Source organism: Sphaeramia orbicularis, chromosome 5, assembly GCF_902148855.1.
Source record: "Sphaeramia orbicularis chromosome 5, fSphaOr1.1, whole genome shotgun sequence".
NCBI classification, from domain to species: domain Eukaryota; kingdom Metazoa; phylum Chordata; class Actinopteri; order Kurtiformes; family Apogonidae; genus Sphaeramia; species Sphaeramia orbicularis.
Window position 1 is genome coordinate 34162536 of NC_043961.1, and position 27842 is coordinate 34190377.

The following is a 27842-nucleotide window of genomic DNA, read 5'->3' on the forward strand; positions in this document are numbered from 1 at the left end:
GGGTGCAGCCCCCTGGGCCAGGCAGAATGTAGATAATTATTCCTTATAATACCTTTAGCTATAATATCTTAACATCTTAAAAACACAGTAAAACAGAACAGGTTCCTCTGTACATGACAGTTCATTCATTCATTCATTTATTTGTTTTGAGCAGAAGAATTTTTTTTTACATATTTGTGTACAAGGAACTAATATCCTAACAAAAACATTAATAAATAAAGATGATCAAGACAAAATAGCAGCTGCCATGTACACTAGTAATAACAAAATAAATTCAATATGTACTGCTCAAAAAGGAGTGGAAAAAAGAAAACAGTTCCACCCATTAGATATACTACAACAGATTAAATACATGTTGTTTATAATATATAGAGACTAAATGACTAATATGATTAATATATAATAGGCAGATTTATCTTAAAAGAGGCTCCAACTTTAGTTTCTTTAAATACAATTAATGTATGGTTTGTCTAATAGTCCTGTGAAATACTATATAAACTGCTGCTCTAAAAATTAAATGAATTAGGTAACTTGATTACCATTTCATAACTGTAACCTAAATTGTCATTACTATTAGATTGTGACTATTATCTGTTGCCAATTGTTGTTTGTTATGTTCTGTATGACACAATAATAAATAACTAATAAAAACTAAGTGTCAAAAAAAGAGGCTCCAACTGCAATAAAGTAGCTAATTGCAATTAATACCTAATTTCCAACATTTAAGTGGACGGTACTTTGTGCTATGTATTTCGACATTACCCTATTTCTACCCAAAGACTAGTGCAGTGACTCATGCGTACAGAAAGCGCTACCAGAACAGCCCATCATACATCACGTATGTCACAGTATAATCATGTCCATACCGTCACAAATGTGTATGTGACAATATGTGCAATCAAGATAACACCTGATCTGTGTGTGCAGCAGAAATGTGCTCTTTACACTGAGGTGGAATGAGGTATTGCTCTAAATGAGAGGAGATTAAAGCAGTAACATTCACAGCCAGCCTACCCCTACAACCTGCCACCGCCCCCCATAAATCTAAAAGAAATGCATTATACAAGCAATGAACACAATGACATATTCTGCGTTGTGGTGATTGTATTTCGTTCGTTTTGCAGCGCTCTGGTAAAGGAGTCTCATTGGAATTCATGAAATAGTTTTATCATGGCGCAGCGCTGTAAAATCAATACATTAACTGTGCCGGGGGGCTAACTCTCCCAGGAGATTGTGTTTATGCACCCTGAACCATTTCACAAAGTGTTGTGCATTACATTTAAATTGGAGGAATTATCTACTACATACATTTCAGAAACATGCAATAGATACATGTAGCATGATACATGGAGTGGGTCAGGATTTTTATTATTAAGCTTAGTGTGTGTTTAGGGCTGTGTGTGTTGGCCGATGTCCACAGTGTGTTCATGTTTCATCATTTTCTGTTGTGCTTATTGGTCACATTACAGAGGATAAATCATGAGTGGGACTATGTTCAATAATTTGTGTGTCCACTGTAATGTGTGCGCTAACTTCACAGTGTAATCACTGATATGCATGCATCATGTGCAGGAGGCAGAGGAACCACACAATGAGAAACTGTATATGACGGAAAGATTGCTTATGTGTGTGTGTGTGTGTGTGTGTGTGTGTGTGTGTGTGTGCACGTGTACTATAGGTGTTGGTGTGCATGCTCCCACATGTGTGTGTGGATTTGTGTTGTGCTGATGGGCTTATTATTTTATGGACTGCTGCTCTCTTAGTGCTCCTGTGGATGTGGCAAGCGAATAAAGATTGAATTAAGATAAAAATATAGGATGGCGCCCAGAGAGCCTGCAGGAGAAAGAGATGTTGTCTGCCGTTTATTTATTCCACTTTCTGTTGATTATTGAAAGTGTTGGTACCAAGATTCACATTTCCATAATTTTGGTTGTGCCTCAGAAGTACAGACAAAATTACAGGCTCAGTTTTTCTACCGTTTCCTCTTTTTTTTTTTTTTTTTTTTTAAGAGCAGAATATTAAATTAGTTTTGCATTTTGGAAAACACGATTAATTATTAGAACACAAGTACTAGCATGTGACTGTTTTAGAGATTTAGTAAAAAAAAAGTATTCTGTTGTGTGCTGACATTTTGAATCAAACTGATATGTCAATTTTTCATTGGGGGCTTTCACAGTAAAACTGCTGAAGCCTTGTGTCACCTTCAGTTTCACCAATAACACAATGATTTTCTTTGGACTCAGAAATACAGGGAAGGGAATGAAAGGAGGAGGCAAGCTTAGGGCTCTAGATATTGGGAATGGTATTTTGGGGAGCCTCAGCTCCGAAGGATTGACCAGCAGTCATAATATTTACAAAGAGGTTAGATTGACTTTTTGAAGAAATCAATATGTGATATAGCCTACATGCTGTTGTGAACCTGGGAGGTAATGGGATCTTTGCAACGCTTGGCTAACAGGACTCCATGCCTGTCTCTAGTTATTTTCTCTCCACCCTTTTCCCTCTCCCTCTGCCTCACTTCCCCCTCAGTTTTGCTTCTCTTGATAACATGAACAGACATTATAATGGACAAATGTTAATAATTAATGTCAGAGCAATTGGAGACAATTAAGTGTGTTGACTGGACCATTAATTTTCCTGGGGCTGTTGATGGGAGAGTGGAAGGAGGAGAGCCCATCTGTAGTGGCAGTCTTTATCCTCAAAGGTGCACCTGGACGACTCTGGCCAGGTCACCCACACCACATCCATCCTTCCACTGGGAGCTGCACAGCTACATCATCCTCTAAAGTAAATCGCAACTTTGACTGGGGAATTCACACCAGATATGTGCACATGATACTAAGGTGTGCTCCTGCATCTGCAGCAGTCTATTCCAGTTCTACATATAGTGACATTTGTGAAGGTAGTATATATCTGGGATATCAGTCTGATCGGTGGGATCTGATGTATTGGATTTTGTGAGAGGAAGAGCGCTAGTAGACGAATTCAGGCGTGTGATACAATGTGTGTCTAAACGGGTGTAGAACTTCAAAAAATACAAACCCTAAAAAGTCTGGAGATCCTATTTTTTATTCTTTAAAGTCTGCAAGCTTGATTTACATCACAAAAAATAATATCCCATTTGAGCTTCTCTCAAAACAAGGAAAACTTGCCCACTTACATGGACAGAAACAATTTTATTCCACAGTCTGAATTTCACCTCATGTTTCTTTGTCTTTCTTAGTGAACATGAGCCAATGCACATCTGAGTCTGTCAGGATTATGCAGAAACTACTGAAAAACTAGGGAATTATCTTCCACTGAGCTGAAAAGGGTACACAATTTTAATGATTTTAATAGATGTATTCTGTTATAGTTGTTAAGATAAACATCCTCAAACATCCTGAAGAAGCAGTGTGAACACAAGAAGAAGGAAAGAGACAAGTAGATCAAAACAGTCCATTTGAGTTTACTGATGAATCTGATTATTGGTGTTAATTTCTTAAATTTAATGGCTCCTACAATTTGTGTTTGATAATGCCCATTCTTCCAGCTAATAACAATTAATAGCCAGATATAATAACACCACTATGTGAGGATAGAATTGGAGCTGTGTTAGACATGTGAGTGCAGAGTTTTTCAATTCTGTGATTAAACACTTCTAACCCATAAAGACCCAAATAACCTCTGGCGACCAAAGCCATCTACCAGTATAAAATGTTTAATAACTTCTGATCCATTAAACCAGTCAATGCATGTAAATAATTGGTGTAAAATACAGTTTGTCATCTTTTCATGGTCATCAGATATGACCCATTTGGATGTTCAGAGGCTCCGTAGTGAACACTGACTCATTAAAAACTGAACATTAAAACCCATGGAGTTGGATCAATGACAGTGGATGGAGACACTTGGTTTATGTTCAGTTAATGATAAGCTTTGTAGAAAAAGTAACATTTTCTTCATTTTTCTCTGTTTCTGATATAATGCCAAATAACTTTAATCTGAGTTTTTATGAAAATCTACATGATCAGTGAATTAAATAAGGGAAAATACCAGATTTTTATTGAAGAAACACAAAATACAGAGGATAATATTATAATAAATGGTGATAAATTGCTTAAGAAAGGGTAAATAGAGAGAAAAATTCATTTGGGAACTGCCTGAAAAGTAACACTGGGTCTTTATGAGTTAAATATACTCCATGTACTCCATGTGCACCTTATTTGTGGAATATGTGGATGTATAGATTTTAATGAAAGTTGGTGGAAAGGTAGAGCATGGGCCACAGATGAACCCACTGAAGTCTGGACTTGGACTGGAAAAGCTGTTCTGTATTAGATATTGTGGGAGAGAAAATCTTATCTAGTTAGAATTGATGAAGTTGATAATATGTCACGATATAATACATTTTTGTTTAAAAAATGCACAGCCTCAATTGTAGGATCTCTACAATGATTTGTGTTGAAGCCTGGGCTGGTGCTGCAATGTGGACAGAATGCATACCTTTCAAAATGATAATCCAGACACATGATTATTGGATATTATCAGTAAATATGTGTCCAACTCTGGTTTGTCTTTATGTCATGAACTTTTCTGGAAGAAAGCAAAACATCATCCTTTGCTTCCAGCTGTTCAGATGATTCTGTTCTTGTCGTCTCTGCTGTTAGTAGCCACTGTACATTCTCCATTTAATCATGCAACTTTCAGCTATCAGCTACAGCAGGAGACTTTGACAGTCCTCACAACCAGCTGCCTTATCTTCTCTCCAGGTCATGTGATATGTTTGTCAGATATATTTAAATGGATGGGTAAACCTCACCCATGCACAGCTTCTTTTCAATTCAAAACAATGAAACAAAAATTCTTCTGTTAAACTGATGCCTGAGCTCTTTGGTGTTTGCATAAGACCTGCGCTAACATTCATATTATTGTAGTTGTTACTGTCCCAGTGATGGATGCTGCTATCAGTTACTGTCACCTGAGTGCTCATGACAGACTTACCTAACCCCTGTGGATGGATTTTGTAATGTGCGTGATTGGCCGACCTCACCACAGAATGTCAGTCGGGGAGACAGCATGTTCAAGTATAATCACACAAGTCCGACCTGACATATCATGACACTCCCTGCCACGGCCCCGCCACTCAGTGTAGCTGGGCATCAGTTGCTAAGCAACAGGCCACAAGAATGTCGAAGGCTCCGACATGGGGAGAAGCACGACAGAAATGACAGTGACAAACATGGAGGACCAGAGGGGTGACAAGGTGTTCTTCTGTGCAAAAACACACCCCTTCCTCTGTCTAACCTTGTCACACTCGCTGCTGCCGCTCAGCAGTCCCCCTCATCTTTCTCCTTCCTTGTTCCTTCCTGTCCCCGGGAAGAGTTCCCTAGTCAAAACATGTGTAAGAGAATTAAACTGGGGTGTACTTCAGCAGTCGCACTGACAGATCAGAGACACAATCCTTGTTTTTACTTGTCTCACTACACAGAGCTTCATGTTTTCCAGCATTTTCTATGTTTATAGCGTTGCCTAGTGCGACAGTGGACCACCAGAGAGACTTTCTCTGTGTTAACTTAATTAAAGTGTCAGGAAACACCTCGTTAGTCCTGTGATTGTAGATACTTGAGGTGTTAAGCAATCACATTTCATTTTCGTGTTAAAAGGTTACCCAATCTGTTACCTAAATCTAGACAAAAGTCACTCATGTATCACTCTGAATGACTCCAAAGAACCCTAACGTACTCACTCACGGACTTAGTGATTGAGTAAATTGACAATTCGATAAAACAAATCGACTTGCTGCCTTTACACTTCGTTTAGATCTAATGAGTGACTCACTCGAGATTGAATTTGCTCCTGATGACTGAAGTGTTGTGTATCTAAGACCAAGACTGTGTATCATTGAACCTGAGTTTCATATTCAACAGAACAGATTTCTTTTGCTTGTCTTTTGTTTGTTTAGTCTGAGCTTGTTGACTTCATGTGACAGCCTGGTCTGACCTCAAACAGCCACTCAGGTTGAGCTGGATCGAGACAGAGATGGAAAATGGGGTCAGGTCCAATCAACATTGCTGACATGATTATGTCCAGTTCACTCCAACCTGTAACCAGGCAACAGGCAGCGCTGCCACAAAGCCGATGTGACAGTGGCAGGTAGATTGAATGTGGAAGGGTGAACAGGAAGGTTGGATGGGTGGGTGAAGGGGCTGCTTGGCCCAACGCAGCCCAGTTCTGTCTAGCCTGTCACACTGGGCCACCCCGGCAGTCTGTACAAGGATCAGCTGTTGCTGAGAACCACAGGCAAAGTAAGGCACTTTAAACAAAAACATTAGCTGCTATCTTGTTTTGTCCTTGTAGCAAACGATCCATTCTACGTTATCTTACAGAGATAAATATGGGTCAGGAAAATGTTTTGATCTCTTTCCATTAAACCATATCCTTTGTATAGCTGCAAGCCGGAGGCTGCAGAGGTCTACAGGAGCCAGAGACAAAACACTGTACAGAATACCTAATGTAAGAGCAGGATTATGAATTAAAACCACTCTTTTATGTATGTGACTATGTTCACAAAGCTGTATGCCTTATGTATTATGTGCAGACATGGCATAAGCTGCCAGCTGAGCAAGCTAATTATTTATAAAATGATGTTCTATTTTAACCTTGTGTATAACAGAGGACATAAAAAACGGTATAGAAGGAATAAAGGCATTACAAATATTTCTCTCAGAAGTAGAGCATGTAGTTATCAAGAGTATAGTACAAATATGAAAAGGAAAGGCACATGTTAAGATTTATATCTGGAATGTGATAAAAAGTACGTCTTTAGATAAAACCAGATCTAAAGAGTCCAATGCAAATGTCAAGACAACACAGGCGAAAGTTTGTGCACTTTGACCTGGCTGATATAAATATTACACTCACATATGAATCACCACAGGTACTGAATGTAATGTTTCATAGTTTGTCATTTAATGTTTATCTAGCTTAGATATATACATTATTTTATTGCCTTCTCTATTTATTGTGTTTTCTTTTGCCTATACTCTGTGACGCACTTTGGTCAGCTTATTTTTAAAAGTCCTATAGAAAGAAATTGTGGCTGTTGAAGTTACCAAAAAAGATCAAAAATTGTCCACTATTATTCAAAGTCAAACATTACCTTTGCTCACATCATCAAGCAGGGGATAAAATGGACACAAAGACGACACTCACCAAGGTCTTCTGCGGACGTCGTACAGGTCAATCTTGTTGGGTGCTCTCCATGGAGTGGCTGAGGAGAGCAAGAAAATAACTTATAGACTGTATAGTGCACTGTAGGATATTTCAGATCAGATTAGATCAAAGTAATCATAATTTGATTCTGTCTATCGAGTTACCAGTACAGTCATCTGATAAGAGATTGCCAATGTACTGCAGCTGAAAAGCTCTGGGGTCAATTTAGACTTTATCTAGTAGTGAGTTATAGGGTAGACTGTTGACTCAGTACCCCGCGGCCTACCTGGGTAATACCGCGTGACTCCTGTGGCACTGCCAAACACCTGCCATCGTAGAGAGCGGTCATCCCGACGGTTTTCAATGAAGACCCTCTCCAGCGCCTGGGTCCAGTTTAACTCATTTAGGATGACCGGGGCTGCACACACACAAACAAAACCAGATATACAAAAATGAATTCACAAAAAAGTCGACCGTGTAGTTCACACAGAATAATGCTCCTCAAAGGTAACACTGAAACACATTTCCAACAAGAAAAGCACTCTGAGAGCGCAGACCTCCGCCAAGACAGATCTGTCATCCCCCCCACCCCACCCCCCGATCATCACCAAAATTTAATCATTTCTTCCTTGTGCCAGTATCAACATTTCCTGAAAATTTCATGAAAATCCGTCCATAACTTTTTGAGTTATCTTGCTAATAAACAAACAAACAAACACTCAAACACGCACACATGCAAACACACAAAGCAAAGCGATCACAATACCTCCTGGCGGAGGTAACCATCAAGACTATCAGATCTTAAATGTGCAATCTACCATTTCTACCAGTAGGGGTCTCAATCGCAATCTCAAACAAAACAATAATAAAACATAATGTGCAACGCACTTTTAATACCCCTTCAGCCTAATATAGTGTAAGATTCTGTTGAAAGTTACTGCCCTATAATTTAGATTAGACTGTATTTATATAAACATACATACATATTTATATTTGAAAGTACTCAGATATTATAACTGTACAAGGCACAAGGTCATGTGATCTTAAAAAAGTAGGAAGGTAAGTTTAAAAACAAGTATTTTAACTAGAGACACTTTATGCTCAAAATCAAGATTTGTGCATTTCAATACTACTGAAATGCTAAGAAATAAATTGCAGGGTAACTAACTCAAATCAAAGAACTTCAGAAAATGATCAAACTCTTTAAAAGACACAATTTTGAACAAACAGTACAGAGGAACACTTCATGGCCCTTCAGGCAGTAATGAAAAATAGTAATGAAAAATGATAAAAGAGGTGCTCTCTGGTGAAGGGACCACCAATGCACAAAAAATACAAAAACCAAGGCACTCTCTTATAGTTTTAAAATGCCTTTTATTAATTATGGCATGTCTCAATGGACCTCACTGAGCCCCAACATGTTTAAGCCTGCTGGCCTTCATCAGGGGTTTGTCCACCTGATGAAGACCAGCAGGCTGAAACATGCCGTAATTAATAAAGGCTTCTTAAAACTATAAGAGAGTGCCTTGGTTTTTGTATTTTTTGTGCAAAAGACATTATTTGTTGTAAGTTGTGTTTTTACTGACACTGGGGTTAGTTTAGCATATGTACTAAAAGTTGTCGTAATAAAGAATAGATGAAAATTTAGACAAAATACAAATATTAGTCTTGTGATACATATTATAGATGTATTTTCAGGACAGTGTCTCTGTATTTTGCATTTCTGTCTGTAGCAAATAGCAGAACTGATACCCTGATGAATATAGTTTGGTTAAATATGAACTGAATATTCTGTGCATATATTAATAATAATAATGGATTGGATTTATATAGCGCTTTTCTAGACACCCAAAGCGCTTTACATTATTGATGCATTACATTATATTAATGCAGATATGCTCTTTCCAGCGACAAAAAGGTTTTTGTGGTAGAAGTTGTCACATAACCAATAAACATTTGAAAATTGGTGTGAAATGTTTTAAACCTTCATAAATCACAAAACTGAATTTATTTTACAAAAACACTACAACATGAGAAATAAATAACAATTAACAATCTGAAGGATCTGACATACTTCAATGTGAGGTGCCAAAATTGCCCTGAAGCACAAACAACACTTTTTTTTAAAAAATAGTTTCAGAGAGCTGTAATTTAGTAAATATGCAACTGTGGAGAAGAGAGAACAACTCCTGTAAATATCATGCATCTATCATGACTCGTTAAAAGGAATGACTTATTAAACTCCTTTGAATCTTTTCCTGTATCACTCGTTTTTACAGTCAAAGCCCCCATATCTCCAAAACTAATAGGGACGTCAGGCTGAAATTTAGTGTAGTGTTTACTAGGACTGATCACATTATTTTCTGAAAGTATGGAGTGAATCTGAGATGGTCAGTCATTAGGCCTTCGCTGACTTCACACAGACGCAAAAAAAAAAAAAAAAAAAAAAAAAAAAAAAGAAAACATCACCCGTTTCTCTGTTTGTAACCTGAAAGTCAGCTCCCCTTGCTGAACAACCTTGTCCATGCCAGCATAAGAATGGATGTATGCAGGCAGCTCGGCCGGCAGTATCTGTCTAATCTGGATGATCTCTAAGGAGTGAAGTGGAGGAATCTGCGATGACCTTGCAGGAGGTCATATGTCATTCGCAGCCTGTGGAGGCAGCAGGTAATAACAGCCAATTCAGAATTTTTGGTTGCTGTTCTTCCACAGAAGGCAGAGGAAAACAAAACATTGCTGAAAATTTCCATGTGTGTGTCGGAAAGTATCAGCGTGTGTGTTCTGAGCTAAAACTTAAGGTCGCAGATATATCTCACAGGTCAGCGGTAGTCTGTGAAATGGATTTATGGTTGTAGAGAGAAGTATTCATCATCTAGTCAAAAGCAGTGGCAGTGGAATAACACTACCACAGTGTCAACATGTGTCTCTTTTCCCCTCTGTCTCAGCCTCTTGTTGCTTATACTGTACTTACCTTGTCCTTTCTCTTCTCATGTCACATTTCATCCAGATTTATGCTTCCTCTTTCCTTACAAAATCGAACAATATGCATACACACAAACCACAAACACTTTCAGTCTTGTGTTTAATAGCTAGGATGAAGTCAGAAGATGGGGAGTGCAATCAGAGGTTTAATAGCCACCTGATTAAAGAGGAAACAAGACGAGGCGCTGAGCTGAGGAGAACTTCACATGCTTCTCTGATTTAATTACTCAGCCAACCAAAGCCAGATAAGCCTCTGAACTGGCGAGTCCGGCTCTTCTGAACTCCCGCGTTTACATTTCACACAAATAAACGATCATTATCCACTTTTCCCATGTTTTTCAATTACTGCTCAGTCTTTGACGAGCTGTCAGTTTAAAGGTAAGAAACCGACCACCAACCCCCCCCCCCCACAGATGACTTCATGTACAATACATTTAAAGCCCTCTCCTCAATCACACTAAAAATAAACATTGTTTTTATTTGTCACATCAAAGCTAGGCTTCGCATTGCCAAACTCTACAAAACTGCACCTCAAAATACAAGCTAAGTTTCATTACTCTGTAGTATCGTGTAAAACAAATACACACACACATACACACTCTGTCTGTCTGTCTCTCTCTCTCTTGCGCGTGCGACTGCAGCACTAAACAGTGTCTGGAGGATAGGAATATATGAAAGCCAAAATGCTGCCATCACCAAAGGGAGCTCCTCAACATGTTTTTCTCAAAATTCATAGACATAAACACAAAGGAAGAATTGAGGAGGAAAGAGGCAGCCCTACAGATGGGGATAAACATAAAAACCCAGAGTGAGGGGGAGGACAATTGATGGAAAGCAACACAGAAATTAACACAAATGGGCGACTGCTTCCACAGCCTAAAAAAATTCAATCTTCACCCAGGAGGGAAGGAGAGAGAATACAAAACAAACTTCACTTAAACCCATCGTATTAAAAATATCAGAACATAAGACATGATTAAAGTCAAACATCTCATCAACTTAAACTGTTTTCTTGTTATGTAGCAAAAGTTGGTCCATCATTGTCTTTTAGTTATTACTAATACAAGTGAAAAACTGCTACAAATTTAAGTACTGATGTTTCTACATGGCTTTGTGCTTCATCCAGATGGACTGAACACTAGACAAGGTGAACTGGTAAGACCTTCATGGGGCTCTCAGCACCTTGGCCATTTTGATCATGATTTCTCAAACTTGCTGCAGTCACTCATATGACTCAGAGTCATTTCATTATGACCAGTGGCTATATTTTACTGGTGTTTGTGTGGAGATTATCAGGCAACCAAACCATGCATTTCAATTTCATCTGGGCTCCGCAATACTCTGTGGTCAAAGAGCCATCTGATTAAAGTGTAAAAAGTATTATCCGTTAAGCATGAGCTATCACAGCAGGTTGCTGCAGCAGCAGCTTCTGTGCCGTGAAGTCCCGGGTGCTCTTATCTGGAGAGGCGCTGGGTCTGTAGTGATAGCTGTCCCAGACAGGCCAAGGGCAAAGAGACACCATGTGACCCCTGGTTAAAACTAGCACCATCTCAGCTACCTTGACGAACATCAAGGTATTAACTAAACTCTGGATACGCAACAGAACTTAATCAGCCGCATCACTGCCCAGGGCTGCGCACACACACACACACAAACACACACACACACACACACACACACACATACACACACGCGCTAATTCAACAGCTGTGTTGCATGTGGATGTGTGTTAAGAATATCTACTGGTGGCAGCGCTGGCTGTTCTTTTATTTTTCCTTTAACACCCAAACACTGATCATCGGTCTGCATTTCTAACTAATCCAGTCATATGTACATATTGAACACACTATCTTTCTGTCCAAACACACACACACACACATACAAACACACATCTGCGGGTGATCTCTACAGAAAAACGGCAACATCAAAGATAAGAGAATACAGCAAGCTAATTCTCTGTGATTTATTCTGTTAGGATATGCTGTGACTTCTCTGGACAGTTGATAAAAAGACAAATTTCCCCAGGGGGGGAAATATGCTCACACAGGCAGACAGGGGCCCCGAGCGCTGTGTTGGGCTCATCTTTCACGTGAAATGCGCCTCTCTCTGATATCTTTAAAAGGTAATTCATCAGCGCACCGCTCCCATGACATTTAGAGCACCCTTGGCTTTACCCCTTTTATGGAGTAAGACTACACACCAAGTAGGGAAACAATTATGAGTGGGATTTATGGAGCATCTCTGTGTGCAATCATTCCTCAACCCCCATCACCACCTCTATCCTATGACCCCAACCCCCCCACCCCTCATACACACATTACTCACAATGATATACCCGAGATAAAGAGCCATCCAAACAGATCAGCGCCTTATGCCCTATATTAAACCAGCATTATAGAAATGTGTACACACATTTATTGTACACACCGAAAAGAAAAAAGCCTCAGTTGTCTGTAATACATCACAGTGAAACACAAGTGGTAAGAAAGCCATAATGGTAATGGAGCTCAAGCTATTAGCTGAGTCCCTTTGAAGAGTCATAACCATTACTGCTGTCAACACCGTAAAGCGTTTACATATTCTTCTTTTTAATCAGAGTGACTAAGTGTGAAGTGACATAAGTGTGACATGTCTGCAATGTTAACTCAGACAAATGTTTTGTTTTGAAGTTGAAATGAGTTCATCTCAGGAAAAAATTTCCCCAAATCTTTTCATACAAAAATACAGGCATCACACGTTATAGTCTACTGACAACCTACAACTTCTGGTTTTTGTCAGTAAGTAAAGACAAACAGAAAGTTTCTGAAAACCATTTATTAATTCACATTTAGAGTCAGTGCAACCAATAATAGTTTAACTTGAATGTTGGTGCCCAAAGCAATGAATATCATCCAAAGAATCAGCAGTAACAGTGTGCACATTGTTTCTAGACTTTAATGGGAACAGTTTTCATATGACACTAAAGGTAAGCGAGAAAACATTTTTTCCATAATTTGGCTGAGCACAGACCTTAAACCAAGCACATTTAGCATACCACCAGTTTTCTATACAGCTCAAGGTCGTCACAGACCAGTATCTGATTCTTCTTCATGTACCACCTCATTTTCTGTCTCTTTCTATTGTCAAACCAATTTCTTTTCCATCTCACACCCTCTGCTATTTTCTATCCCTGTCTCCTCTCCTTTCCTGTTCCTTCAGGGCTGCTTTGTGGCCTGGCTGAGTGTTAAAGAGTCTGAACCCTAAACCTTTCATCCTACAGAGGAAACAGCAACAACAGGAACTGGCAGCAGCTCACACAACCACAAAGACAAGCTAGAACAAAGTCCAAGGCTTCCCAGAAAAAAAAGAGTCTTTATGTACCTTTGGCTGAGAAAATAACATCCTGAAGATTTAACTCATTTGTATTTTTTTGCAGTTTACCGCACAAAATGTTGTCAGTTTAGTTCTGAAAAAAATTCATTTGCTACTAAAAGCAACAGGTTTTATCATTTAAATTCATGTGAGGGATTCAAAGAGTTTCACTGGCATTTAGTATGAGTAGATTGTTCATTGAGGACCCCAGTTTTCCTAAATGGTAATCTCAGACAGTGAAGGAGGGAAACAAATGGAAATTTCTCCAAGGAGGGATGATTATTCAATATACAGAATAAAAAAGAGAGGAGAGATTTCACCACACCTCCCGAGTGCTCCTCTAAATAATTTTTCTAATTAAAGGAGAGCAGTAAATAACAAACACATGAAATGTAATTTGTGAGCCTGGTGGTGAGTGAAGTGGAGTTTGCTGTGCTGACTATTCTAATTAGTGTGTGGGTAAATGATAGTGCCCCTTCACTGGGCACACACTATAGGAGTGATGGGTGAGGGGCAGAAAGAGAAAAGTCTGTCAAGTCCAAATCGACAGAAACACCACCCCGCAGTGTTTATACAGTCTTTCTTCCCTTTTAGTTTACTTTAAATCCTATTTCCCTTATCCCCCTCTCTCTATCGCTGTCTCCCCCTTTTTTTGCATTCTCTCTCTCCTCTTTCCTTTTTTTTCCTTTTACAAATCACTTCTGCTTTTTTTCACACATTTAAATCTGGTTTGATGTTGAGACGAGCTGAGTTGAACTCCAATGTGGCGTGAGTTGGTTGACAGGAAAGCTTCCTCCACTGAAGGAACCTGGGGCATGTGAAACGAATACAGGCTGCATGTACTGCACGTGCACACACAGCCTGAAAAGACAGCATTTAATATTTAGCTAAAGCACATCTCAGAGCTCTCTAACACTAAATATACTGTAGTATGTTCATTTAGGGTCATATAACACACTGAAGGCTGGGAATATTGGGTAATTGGAACGTTAGCCTATAAAGTGTGTAAAGAACACAAAGAATAAAACTCAGTCGTCTCATTATCAATTCTCTTCCTTTTGTGAACACACCTGAGTCTGACTTTCAAAAGTCGCCTTTGTCCCTGTTGTACCAGTCGAGCTGACTTCTCGGCAGATCCTTTTTAAACAAGATGAGAGGCATCAGATGTAGTTTCACTCAAATGAAACCCTGTAGATGCAAATCTTTCCCTTCTTCTCCTCAAATCTCACGTGACACTGCATTGACTTTCTATCTACTGTATCTGTTGCACTCAATTTCCGCTGCACATTACATACACCCCATGCAATTTGCTCTTTACAAAGGTGAATTGGATGATTTTTTGCCAGGAGCATCCCAGAGGGGATCCGACACAGACTGGAGAGTGCTGCACTAAGACGAGAGCTAACATTAAAAGGGCAGAGAGTACAAGCTTGGAGCTGCTTTAAAGCCGTGATTTAGGGAATTTTAGTCTCTTGCTATTTATAGTTTCATTAATAATTGAACATTTTAATCTATTGCCAAATCTACACTTTGTATGTATACAGAGGAACATTTTACGAAGCAACAAATGGCAAAGTCCATTAAAGTTCTACTTTGATTACAGAATTAACCTAAAAAAACAGCATGAAGCACATAGTGTTATGAAAGTAATACATTTGTATTAAACAAAGACTTGGAAGTCAGAAATGTACACAATGACAAGTCAATTCAACCAAAGAGAGAAACTCTTGTTGGTAGCATGCAAAACATAAATCATGTGTCATTACTGAACTAATCCAGAAAAACCTCAATGACCTAAACAAAAGCAACAAGGACTAGAGACATCAGACAGAAAATGGAGTGAGGTGGTGATAGTTGTGGTGTCGATGTGTATGTGCAGTGTGGGGTGGGTGGGTTAATCACTCCATGCAAAACATTTAAGCTTTGCTCTTTCATCTGTGTGCACAGTTAGCCAGTCCCTGGCATTCATTTCTGATAACCAAGTATCTCACTGCGCCTGACGACAATAGGAAACTGACAACATGACGTTAAGGCCGCTGGAAAAGGCGCTGCATGCAGGGGATTTAAACTTCAAATTTAATGAAAGGACTTCCCACATCCACTGGTGGTTTTCTTCATTCCCTGCTGGGAACAGTGGTTGCTTATTCTCATACAAACACTAATGTTGTCCCACAGTATGTGTGCACTATACACACATAATTACCACCTTTTTAAAGTGGCTGATTAACCACCTTTGTCATGTTATAGTGTACATGCAACTGTAAAATGACACAATTTGGCTTAGTATCCTATCTACAGTCCTATCTAACTCCAATTACCAGAGAGATTCCACTAAATCTACTAGTCACCAATGAACAATTTATATATTCCCCTGCTGTTTTCCCTCCTTATTTTTCAGTGATTATGAACATTTTATTTTCCTCACACTTCGTCTACAATTATTCAGCAAATCCCTGCCTCTTCCTCACCATTTCTGAAACGTTTACTGAGAGAATAAAACCTGTTTCTCCATGGACCACACCACCCACATCAATTTATTCCTCTGTGGCTCTGTTGCAATGTCCATTTTGTAATAAGCAATGATAATTAGAAGAAAACTGTACGAATGTTTGACCTAAGCTAATTAGAAAGTTTGCAGACTTGGCAGCAGGAATCAGCAGCGGGATAATGAATCATAAAATGGTTCATTACTGCGCTCAGGGAACACTCTCAATCTCAATAAACGGACATGGGGCCTAGCAGACAAATCAAACCAAGACGCATACACTGCCTCATTTAGCTGCTGAAAGGATCACAATAAAAAAAAGGGGAAAAAAGTAGTTTTTTTTTTCTCCAAATGGCTTCTATTATTAAAGTGTCTCTTCCCCTTCACTCACCCCTTTTCTTCAATCTCTCCCTCTATCTGTACCTCTCTTTCAGTTCACCTCCTAGGAAACCCATTGTGTTGTGAGTAGCGACTCCTCCTGCCATTTTTAGGGAAACAGTCAATTTATTTAGTGTGTTAAAAATGTGTACGCATAAAAGAAAACTACTCCACCAACATAAACTGTAAATAAATAAGAGTGGAGAATTTCACATCAACTGTTGAATATTATACTGCGCTTTAGACTACAGTCTTCCCACAGTTTGCTTTTCTCTGCTTTGGCTCTGGCCTCCCACTGTGGAATGAGCGCTCAACCTGCCTACTCACTCTGCTTCTCTTCTGCTAATCCCAAACCCTCAGATAAACTGTAGATCTAGACCTCTCCAGACCTGAAGGACAACAATCGGCCCACATTAGTTTCCTTAGACATCCTCTTCAAGGCACCCTGCAGGCTTCCACTACAGGGGCTAGTGGGATGGATATAATCCACCATTAAGATCCCATGACCTCAGCATGAGATTTCTAAATTTAGTTACACTGTCAGTATTAGACTGCACATTTTAAAAATTCACAATATTAGATTTATGGGATGCACTTGCAGAAAGGAAAAGCAACACTGATAATTATGTTTTCAATAGTGTACAGTTACCTGAAAATAACAATAGTTGTGCTTTTGTTATCTTAGAGTTAGTAATATACAGAGAAGAGGAAGAGTCTTTATTTGTCAGTGTATATTTTTTACACATGGACGTGCAACACACACTGATAGTGACCCTCTGAAATTAACTCATCACTAGCTGAACATACAGAAACACATCACACACTGCAGATTAGGAGCAGTGGGTTGTCATGTCAGATACCCAGGGAATGATTGAGGGGTTATGTGCCTTGCTCAATGGCACATCACGTACAATTTCTTTGCTGGCCTGGGGAATCGAACCTGCAATGCTTCGGTCACAAGGCGTTTCATCAACCCTCTAAAGCAGTGTTTTTCAACCTTGGGGGCGGGACCCCACGTGGGATCACCTGGAATTCAAATGGGGTCGCCTGAAATTTCTAGTAATTGATAAAAAAAAAATTTAAAAAATCCCTTACTAATAAAAACATAGTGTGAGTTGAGAGAGACAATCACAATACATAAAAGACATGACAAACTGTGAAGCTGAAACTGAAGCACTGTGGTACTGTTTATCTTTCAAATGTTCATTGTGGTCGGTTTCAGATGCTGCAGCTCTTTCATAATTCATAGTTTGAGTTCTTGTTTGTTCAGTATTAATCTTCAGCCTTGTAAATCCAAGCTGGACTGACTGTACATATCCTGATCAAGGAGAACAAAATTCTCACTTTGTGCAGTAATCTACATCTGGCTTTTCTGCCTCCGCCCATAACATAGTATAGCTAACTATTACATGATCAAAAACAAATTAATTTTAGCAAAAAATGTCTCTGTTTTGAATGTCTGGGGTCACCAGAAATTTGTGATGTTAAAATGGGGTCACGAGCCAAAAAAGTTTGGGAACTACTGCTCTAAAGGGAGGAAGGGAGTCTCTTCACAGTCCACCATGTTATACAGCCATATTTTCACAATAGCTGAGTGCATTACTGTCATTTACTGTGTTGTAGAAGTAATAATTTGCTCATGATTTACTGGTAAATGATTCAAATGCACAAAGATTCTCAATGCACCTAAATGCATCTTACACTTTCTCCATATTTCTGTACAGGGATACGTCATCAATAAGCAGTCAGATAATTCTATACTACACAACCAAGTGCTTTCAAATATCAGACGCCTCAGTTTAAAATAGAAACAGCTGCATCATTTTAATGTAGTATCTATGTGACCCACGTTATATGAACTCTTCTACAGCGCATCACAAGTACAGGCATGAATATTCACTACATTACACATATACATCATAATGCATCCTTGAAAGAAAAAAAAAAATCCCAAATTTCACACCTTGGTTATGTGTAAGTGTGTGAGTTAATATCCCCCTAACCAAAAAGCCAAAAACAGAGAAACTAAATACTGGCTCTAGATCAGAGATAGCTTTTGACTATTGAATATCTGAACATTTATTAAATTATATAAAAAAAACTTAAATGACACCACTAACTATTGTAATGTTTGTTAAATGGATTTTACCTTGTTTTCAGTGACACCAAGTATCAGGTTCATCAGCGATAACCAGGATACTTCATTTAGTGAGAATGTGATGTATGCACTGTTCATCTGTAAAATTATGACCACTGACAGGCAAAGTGGTATTAAAGTCGATTATCTCATAACAATGGGACCTGTCAGTGGATATACTGGGTAGGAAGTGAACATTTAACCTTCAAAGTTAATGTGATGAAAACAGCAAAAATAGGCAAGAATGGGGATCTGAATAATTTTGACAAGAGAGAAATAATGATGTCAAATCACTGGGTCAGAGCATCTCCAGATCTCGTTGTTCATTCCCAGTGTAAAGTGGTTTGAACCTACCAAAAGTATCTAAAGAACAACAACCAGATCTCAACCAATCCAGCATCTATGGGAGTAGAATATTATTACCACCAGTCTAAGATTGAGTAGTTCCCGTTTTTCCACAAAACCAGCCTAGACTCTACCAGACCTCTGAAGGTGTGCTGTGGTATCTGGACCCAGACGTTAGCAGCAGATCCCTAAAGTCGTGGATGTAGACAAATGGACCTTCACGGATCAGATTTATTTGTCCAACACCTCCCACAGATGCTCAATCGGTCTGAGATTGGGATGTCCCTCCTTAGTCCATTTTTAGGTCTCTGCTAACCACTGTAGACCAGGAACACCCAAAAAGACCTGTAGTTGTGGAGATGGTCTGATAAAGTCATCACCAGTACAATATGGACCTGGTCAAAGTCACTCAGTTCCTTATGTTGCTCATCTTTGCTGAAACAGTCAATTTTATTAGCACTTCTCTAGTCAGTGTCATAACATTAGAGCTAATTAGTGTATGTATCTGTCCAAGTGCAATGGACTTGATTAATGCTTGTTAATGTTCCATCAATCAATCAAATTTTATTTCTATAGCACCAAATCATAACAAAAGTTATCTCATGACACTTCACATATAGAGCTGGTTGAAACCAGACTCTAAAGCTAATTTACAGAACCCAACAGAATCCTCCCAGAGCAAACACTTGTGACTGGTGACAGTGGTGAGGAGAACTTCCTTTTAATCTTCAAAGTTGATGTGATGTTGATTCATATAAAAGAGCATTTCAGGGGGTTTCCAACTATTTTTTAATGATATAGTTCCTGCGCTCATTGGTTTCTATTTTTTGCTTGACATCTCTCCTTATTTTTAGGGGTCTTGTCCAGGAGGGTGAGACATGGAATATTCAGTTGGCTGCAATCTGCTGCATCACCTCTAGATGCCACTAAAGATTACAGACTGAGCCTTCCACCTCTCTCGACTGTAGCTTATAATATAGGGTGTCCCAAAAAAATGTATACACACTTTAAATTGTTGTTATTAAAATTCATTTAATTTTCAAAATGTAATAGAATTTACAAACATCATTTTATTGTTTTGTCACTGCCTGTTCTCAAACTGACATCCATTCTGGTTCAGACACTGCTGACAACGCCAAGCAATGAAATCGCACACATCATGAAACAATTCCCTTGGTATTTGCATGCATTCATGTTCAATGGCTGCTCTCAATTCAGTGACTGTTGCGGGTCTCATAGCGTAGACTTTGTCTTTTAGGTATAGCCATAAAAAAAAAGTCTAGTGGTGTGAAGTCTGGTGAACGCATGGGGTATTCAACGAAACCCCTCCGTCCAATCCACGTGTTTGGCAAGTTCACCAGACCTCACACCACTAGACTTTTTTATGGGGATACCTAAAAAACAAAGTCTATGCTATGAGACCTGCAACAGTCGCTGAGCAGCCATTGAACATGAATGTACGCAAATATCAAGGGAATTGTTTCATGATGTGTGCGATTTCATTGCTTGGCTTTGTCAGCAGTGTCTGGACCAGAACGGATGTCAGTTTGAGAACAGGCGGTGACAAAACAATAAAATGATGTTTGTAAATTCTATTACATTTTGAAAATTAAATGAATTTCAATAAACACCTACTTTACAATTATTTAAAGTGTGTATACATTTTTTTGGACACCCTGTATCTATAATGTGCACAGTTTCCTACAACATTTGGTGTAATATAAAACCATCTTTAAAAATGGCTGCACATTTGGGCACCAACCTGCATCTGAACAGCATTTGCTTATAAATAATGACCAAAACACAGCACATAATGGAGTTGGCACAAAATCTGTAGCTGGCAATCTCAGCACAGCAGACTGCGCAATGGGAGCTAACTAAACAACATCAATAGTAAACACTTCCCATGGCTCAGAAGTAAAAAAAAAAAAAAACTTCCTTGCACTGTACCTCTCTAGTTCTCTAGTCTCCACCAGGCTCAATCAAGAGGCCTTTATTCTCTGACTCATATCTTCAGACAGGGGAACCAGAGCTGGCACAAAATGGCTTTGGGAACAATGTGCAAGCCTGATTGCTCTATTGTGAGTTAGCTGTGGCCTTTGACATCTCCTCCTGAACCAAGAGTGTCTAATTCTGACAAGATTTGTCTGGAGACACAGCTGGAGGGCATTGTTACAGACAGGTGCCATACACTGCCAGCTCAACACACAAGACAAAGAAGTAGACAATAACAGAGCGCAAAAATTGCTTCTGTGAAAATGTCTGTCTGTCTGCACTTGCTCTGCCTTTTGAGTCTTTAAAGGGGCAGGCGCAGAATGTCTAAAAGGTTAGAGGTGGATAACAGAGGGAACATGCCAGGCAAAATCAGAGTCCCGGAAGGTACATGTGTTCCCTTTTGTCCATTTGGCAGTTGCACACTAAGGAGGGTGTTATATCCACAGGGCAAACTGGTGCCAGGCAGGAAAAGCTAGGTGTGTGAAAGGGGGGATATGCCCACGCAGGAAAACAAAAGTACAGATCTCATGTGAGGGAACGTCTGTCATCTAAAATCATGTTAGTGTGTTAAAGTGCTTGTTGATACAAATAGAGAGGGGACTGGGCTAACATATTGAATTACATGGAAGAGGTCAAGCCAGAAGTGCACCCGAGCAGTGTAATAACCACAAGGGGTCTGCCTTGAAACAAACAGCAAGAGCCATGTACAGTAGATAAGTAGAAGTCTAACATTTCCCATAAAAAAAAACTATCAAAATATATCTACAGGGGGTGGGGTCCACAATATTGCACAGCCATGTTTGTACAAGAATTACTTATTTTTTCCTTTTTTAAATCAGAATCTTGTATTAAGGGTGCCTTCTCATTACTTAATGGGAGTGTGGACCACAGTCATTATTCCTTCAACCAAAAAACTGAAATATACAAACCAAAACTAGCAAAAATATTTTTTGCTTGGTGACACACTATCTGCGACTAATGTACAAGGTGCAAATTATAGTTTCACTACTAGATCCCACTAAATATTGCACACATCTATTTTCTGAACCTCTTGGTCCTTGTGAGGGTTGTTGGGGTTCCAGAGCCTATCCTGGCCACCTATGGGTGAAGACAGGGTATACCCAGTTCATCACTGGGCTGACACATACAGAAGACACCATTCACTGTCAAATTCACACCTACAGGTGATTTAGATTGACCAGGTCACCAACTAAGTGCATGTCTTTGGACAGTAGGAGGAAGGTGGAGAACACAGAACACTAGTGCTGTGATCACACCCAGGACAACTGGTGGAGGAGGGGTTAGCGACAGTGTTCTTCTGCACCGCCAACGCCATCCATTCACTAAACCTTTAATGGAAAATTCAAATGTGTCTTCATCATAAAACTGAATAAATGACTTTTACATTTTCTCCAAAATTGCACCAGAATCTTCTTTTCTCTCACTCTCACTCAAAGAACTGTCAAAACAAAGAGCATTTTGCACAAATAAAACCAACCAGCTGACAGATAATTGCACTATATTGTCAAATTGATCGGCCTCCAGTCATGGCCCATCAAACTGAAAACCAGCCGATCCTATTCACTGGACAGCGTACTGGTGCTTCTCTGACTTTTTTTGGTTAATGACTCAGACACTATTGACTAATAATTTGCTCTCATCTCTTGTGGTTAGAATTGTATTTTTTGTGTCTTGTAAAGTGATGCTCTGAGTTCTCAGCATCTTTACATTGCACTAGGACATTCAGGTTTAACACTGTCTGGAGGTAGATCGATATAACGGCTGGCTGATATATCAGGCTGATATATTGATTTTTTTCAATATCGGCCATCTGCCTTAATTTTTAAATTTTTAAAGCCGATATTTGATCAATAGTAAAAATGCTGTAAGATATTTGATCAGGCACCTGTGTGGACAGCACTTGTGGTTCAGTAAATGTTAAAAGAGTACTATGTGTATGTGTATTAATAATTTCATTTATACTGCTGCATAAAAATCTTAATTATCTGAGTGGGCCTTAAATATTGGCCTCAAAAATCGGCTGTAAATATCGGCCTTCGGCTGACCAAATTTTTTCAAAATCGGCAGCAGCCTTAGAAAACCCCATATCGGTCGACCTCTAATACTGGCTATACTGGTTATTAAGCTTTAAGATACATTACATGGCTAAATCATCATATTCAATTAAATCAACCAATCTATTTTACTAATCCTACCCACAATTTTAGATTTTAATGTGGCAGTCTACACCAAATATTTCTACACCATTAAAGCTTATGTCAAAACCTCCCTATTTGCACCTCACAGAATGAAAGAAATAGATAAACTGGCATAGTAAGGTGATAACTGCTTTGCTACACAAAAAGATTGAAAACAATGTGAATCTTTGCCATTTTATCTCAATCACTTCATTCTTGCAGCAGACCAGATATGAATATTAGAAATTCATGATCTAAGAACAAATTTACCATCTGTTGACAGAAGAAGCAGCAAGCAGCACAAAAACAAATAATGAAAACATTATAACCATCAACACGCAGCACGCTATAAACGGGCATATCCAATAAATCTTGTTTGTCACTTGGATTATTATTACATTATCGAGTCAAAAAACAAGCAAGCAAGTTTCATAAAGTGTGAAATAAAAATGACATTTCCAAGTTCTTGTGTATTCCAGTGTTACGTTTAAGATTTATTGCATTTACAGTCTATTTTATGGATTTCTATTATATAGATATGTGACAGGAGTTTTTATGTGGAAAACTCACTGTTGTCTTCCTGTAAAATGTTCATAAAAACATATAGTGATCTTAAGAACACATACATAAATGTGTCCTATCAAATGTTGTTTTATGTGATGAAATAACCTCATATCATTGTCTTCTACATAGTAACCTCTAAACTAAAATGGGTTTGAATAGTGACTTTCCAACAGCACTATATAGTCTAATTTATGTATTTATCCCTTGTCCTTAGTATGTCTTTAATAATTCAGGTGAGGGAGCTGTCAGTGAAGACAAACAGTCCCTTCTGGGTCCTTTTTGTTGTGATTCCACAGAAACCCACACTTGCTAAGCTATGCCCACTCTCAAATGCCTGAATGAGCTGATTTATTCCCTTTAGAAATGATACTTCCCCAACATATTCTGTTTGACTTGAAAATATGTCACTTGAGTTATAGACTGTCTGGGTGCTGTTTCACAGAGGCTTTAGTAAAATACCAAATAAACTCAGGCTCTCTCTAGTGAGTGTTTAGGAAGTTTTACTGCTCATTGTATGCATTTCTTTGCGTTTATCGATTTACTTGTTTGTAATTTTTCTTGTACGGTGCAGTGTTTAGAGAGATAACACTATGCACATTTTTGACCCCATACTGGAAATGCAGTGTGTGCTGTTTCAGCAGAGGTCTTCATCCAGTTAAACAGTCATTCCTTAAGTGCAGTTTCTAATTTACTTTCGGTGAACACTTTGATCAGCAGTTCTCTTTATCTACGACACACTGCTACCATTTTAGTGGCCATTTTATAAAGTCACTGACTTAATCACCCTTCCACCAGAACACTGAAAAAGAGAAAAATGAGCTTCGTATACTTACAGCCCTTGTATATGTCAGTGGGAATCTGGACCGCACTTGAAGAGTAGTTGACCTTGTTCTTAAAATCGGGATCATCTACAAACTCCAGCTCCAAAGAGGTTGAGCTCTCCAGCGGGTTCTCCTCTTCTCCATCCTCCATCTACACACACATGCAGGCACGCACACACACACAAATTTAAGTTAGACAAATAAAAACAAGTGGACGGGAAAAACGGAGAAACATGCAAATATTGTTCTGCATTCTGTCGCCACCCATAATGCAGTTTTACAGCGCCCATCTGTGGCTCTAGTACATCCAGTATATTGTACATGATCTATCTTTATCTCTGTTGCCGTCTGACTCACACATAAAATCACACAAAATTTAAATACTGTGATGCTTTAGTCTGTCTACTGTCTGCTTTCAGATTTAGGTGCTCCTATTCCCTGCCTCTCTTCATAAAACAACAGTGGGTATCGGACACCGACAGTGAGACTCATTAGTACCCATGATGACTATCACAGACACATGAGGTGCCAAACAAATTAACCCAAACAATAACTAGCAACCAACACCAGTTAATCACTGTTGTGTCTCACACCCCTTTAAGTGATAGCATATTCTATAACAGACTGTCTTTTCTCTGTCACATGTAACTGTCAAATACATTATAGTGAATTTTCCTGCATGTTTTGGCATTTCAACAGCTGCTCAGTTAGTCTATTGTACATTGTGAGAATGTCTGAATCGCATATTGCATTAGGAAAGTGTCAGATATCAAAGAAAGCCAAAAGATAAAAAAGCAAAACTGACATTTAAGCTTTTTATCTTGATAAGTTATCAATGGAGTACAATCTGTGCCTGTTCCCACAGGAGGAAGTGATTGTGAGATGTGACAAAAATGGCAGTGAGATATAAACCCCCCCCCATCTCCAGCAGAGTTTATTACCCGGTTCTTGATCTGATTGTTTATATTTCCTTAGAGCGCTCAGTAAAACCCTGTTAGAAGTATCCTTAGAAAACAGCACATACCTGGAGTAAACAGGTCACATTAATAGATCAGCATCTTCTCATAGCTGATCCTTTATTAAATAAACACAGCTTAATTAATGTCTTCTCATGCACCAAGCACTTTGACACAATGCCATACAGAAGTAGCCCTCAGCACATTCTGGCATCATGCTTAGACCATTCTTCCTTTATTAGTCATCCTTCATCAGCCTTCATTCATTGAATATTTCTGAAATGAAATACGCTTCTCTGACAATTACTCATGCATTCTGAGTGTTGAAAAGCAAAAATTGTACTTTTCAAAAAAAAAAAAAAAAATCCTGAATTGCAGAGAACGCGTGACTGCAATTTGCACAATTCATTTTAATAAAGCAGCATGGGTTAATTGGATCTGACATGGTAAAAACTGTTTGTTTTTTGGCAAAATTAAATCAAAGCCCCATGTCCACGGCAGAAATTGATTGATGGCCCAACTTTAATTGACTATTAAAATGCAATTACAAGCTGTTGTTGGGATGAGTTGAGGAATACTTGTACTCAAGTCCCATTGAAAGTCAATATAAGAAACAATACAGTGGTGACAGAGACCAGCACGTTACAGGTAACATGACTTTACAGACATGTGTCAAAAACGACAAATGTGCGTTTGGTGGACACACCAGATATTTAACATATGCATTAAATAAAATGGGCAGGCTGTGCTACTTTTGCAAAAAGTGATTTTGTGCTGCAGCACTTTTCTATATTTTCTCATTATCACATACTGGAGATGCTTCACTGACCCACAAAGTTCCTGTTAATCAGAGTTCATCAGACAGCTTATTCAAATAAGTGAGAGGCAAAAGGTTTTTCTCAGTGATATATTAGTTTTTATTAAGAATGACCCAAGTTTATAAACCAGTGATTGGTGTAATTAGTTTTAGTACCTTGTGACTTGGTGGGGAAAACCTTCTCACCTCTAACTTTTAGTGCAAACACTCTAAGTAGGTGACCTCAGGCTGCAATATGGTAAACACAGTGGTTCTCGATGCAGTGTTTCCTCATTAAAACATCTAAAAACTATTACATATTGCTCAGTTGTGTATTTACAAATATGTCCAGCAGTGTTCACATTCAGATAAATCTATAATTTTATTCACTCTTTTGGTTCATTCTTTTGGTCAGCTGTTAATGTTGTCATACACCCTTTATTAAGTTACAGGTGCAGTGTGTTTGTTTAACCAATAAAGACCCAAACATCCATCACCGACCTAAATCAACTAAGCTAAACTGTTTAATACCTACTGATCCACTAATCCTATCAATACATGTAAATAATTGGTGTAAAATACAGTTTTTTATCTTTTCATGGTCATCAATTATGACCCATCTGGACATCCAGAGGCTTCGTAGTTACCGTGGAAACACCATCATCTTCTACAACATTGATTCACCAGTAAAACCCATGGAGTTGGATCTATGACAGTGGATGGAGGCACTTGTTTTATGTTCAGTTTATGTTATATTTTACTGGAAAAGTCACTTTTTCTGCCCTTTTCTCTGTTTTTAATATTATAAACTTCAACTTTAATTTGAGCTTTAATGAAAATTTTTATGATCAGTGAATTAAATACAGGAAAATACCTGATATATACTGATAAAATACAGAGAATAATATAATAAATGCTGATAAATCACTTAAGAAAGGTTGGATATGGAGAAAAATTAATTTGGGAACTGACACAAAAGCAGTGCTGGGTCTTTATGGGTTAACCTCGGTTTGTATTTGAGTCTTTCTAGTGTTGAGGGTCCTTACTAAGCTATCAACCATATTGGTTGCCTACATTCACAACAACCACAGCTAATTTCTGTCAAAGTTTCAGATTTTCAGTGAAAATCTTTGCATTTATTCCCAAGTTCTTCCTCTCATCCTCCACCACTGCAACACCAGGTAACATTAGCTTAGAAATGCAGTCAATTAATCTAATAGAGAATGTTAACACTTGCAGTTTCTACACTACAATGATTAAAGAAATATATGCTATTAGCCACTATGTGAACAAAACTGTGAGGGGTTTTTTCACTCTGTAGGCTCTGTGTGATCTATTGTCAAAGGTATTGACAGATGTGGTGGATCTGCACTGCAATATGTGTTTTTTTTAGTGTTTTGACATAAAGACTTCTAACAGTTGTGCATTGAAATATTCCTTTGTTTTCTCAATATATAATAAAAAATACATTCTGTACCTAGCAGTTGACTGATGTTAAAGCAGCATGAATACATTCTCCCTGTTATTGAATGCAGAATATGCAGATTTTAAGGGTTTGGTATTTCATAGGTTGAGTATCCATTAATAGTAAACCTGATTAGTTTAGGGATCACAGCTTTTCTATATCACTAACTGTGAGT

The 27842-nt window shown here is 38.6% G+C and overlaps 1 protein-coding gene across 3 annotated transcripts in view; it reads right to left on the reverse strand.

Moving 5' to 3' along the window:
* The window catches only part of cacna2d2a (calcium channel, voltage-dependent, alpha 2/delta subunit 2a), a 187078-nt gene that overhangs the window by 42141 nt on the left and 117095 nt on the right, over positions 1 to 27842 (reverse strand). For all 3 annotated transcript variants that reach the window (XM_030133839.1, XM_030133837.1, XM_030133838.1), the window contains exons 6-8: positions 24463 to 24601; positions 7481 to 7612; positions 7195 to 7252 (exon numbers count right to left, since the gene is read on the reverse strand). In XM_030133839.1, coding sequence (XP_029989699.1) covers positions 7195 to 7252; positions 7481 to 7612; positions 24463 to 24601 — 329 coding nt within the window. The remainder of the gene's footprint in view (positions 1 to 7194; positions 7253 to 7480; positions 7613 to 24462; positions 24602 to 27842) is intronic.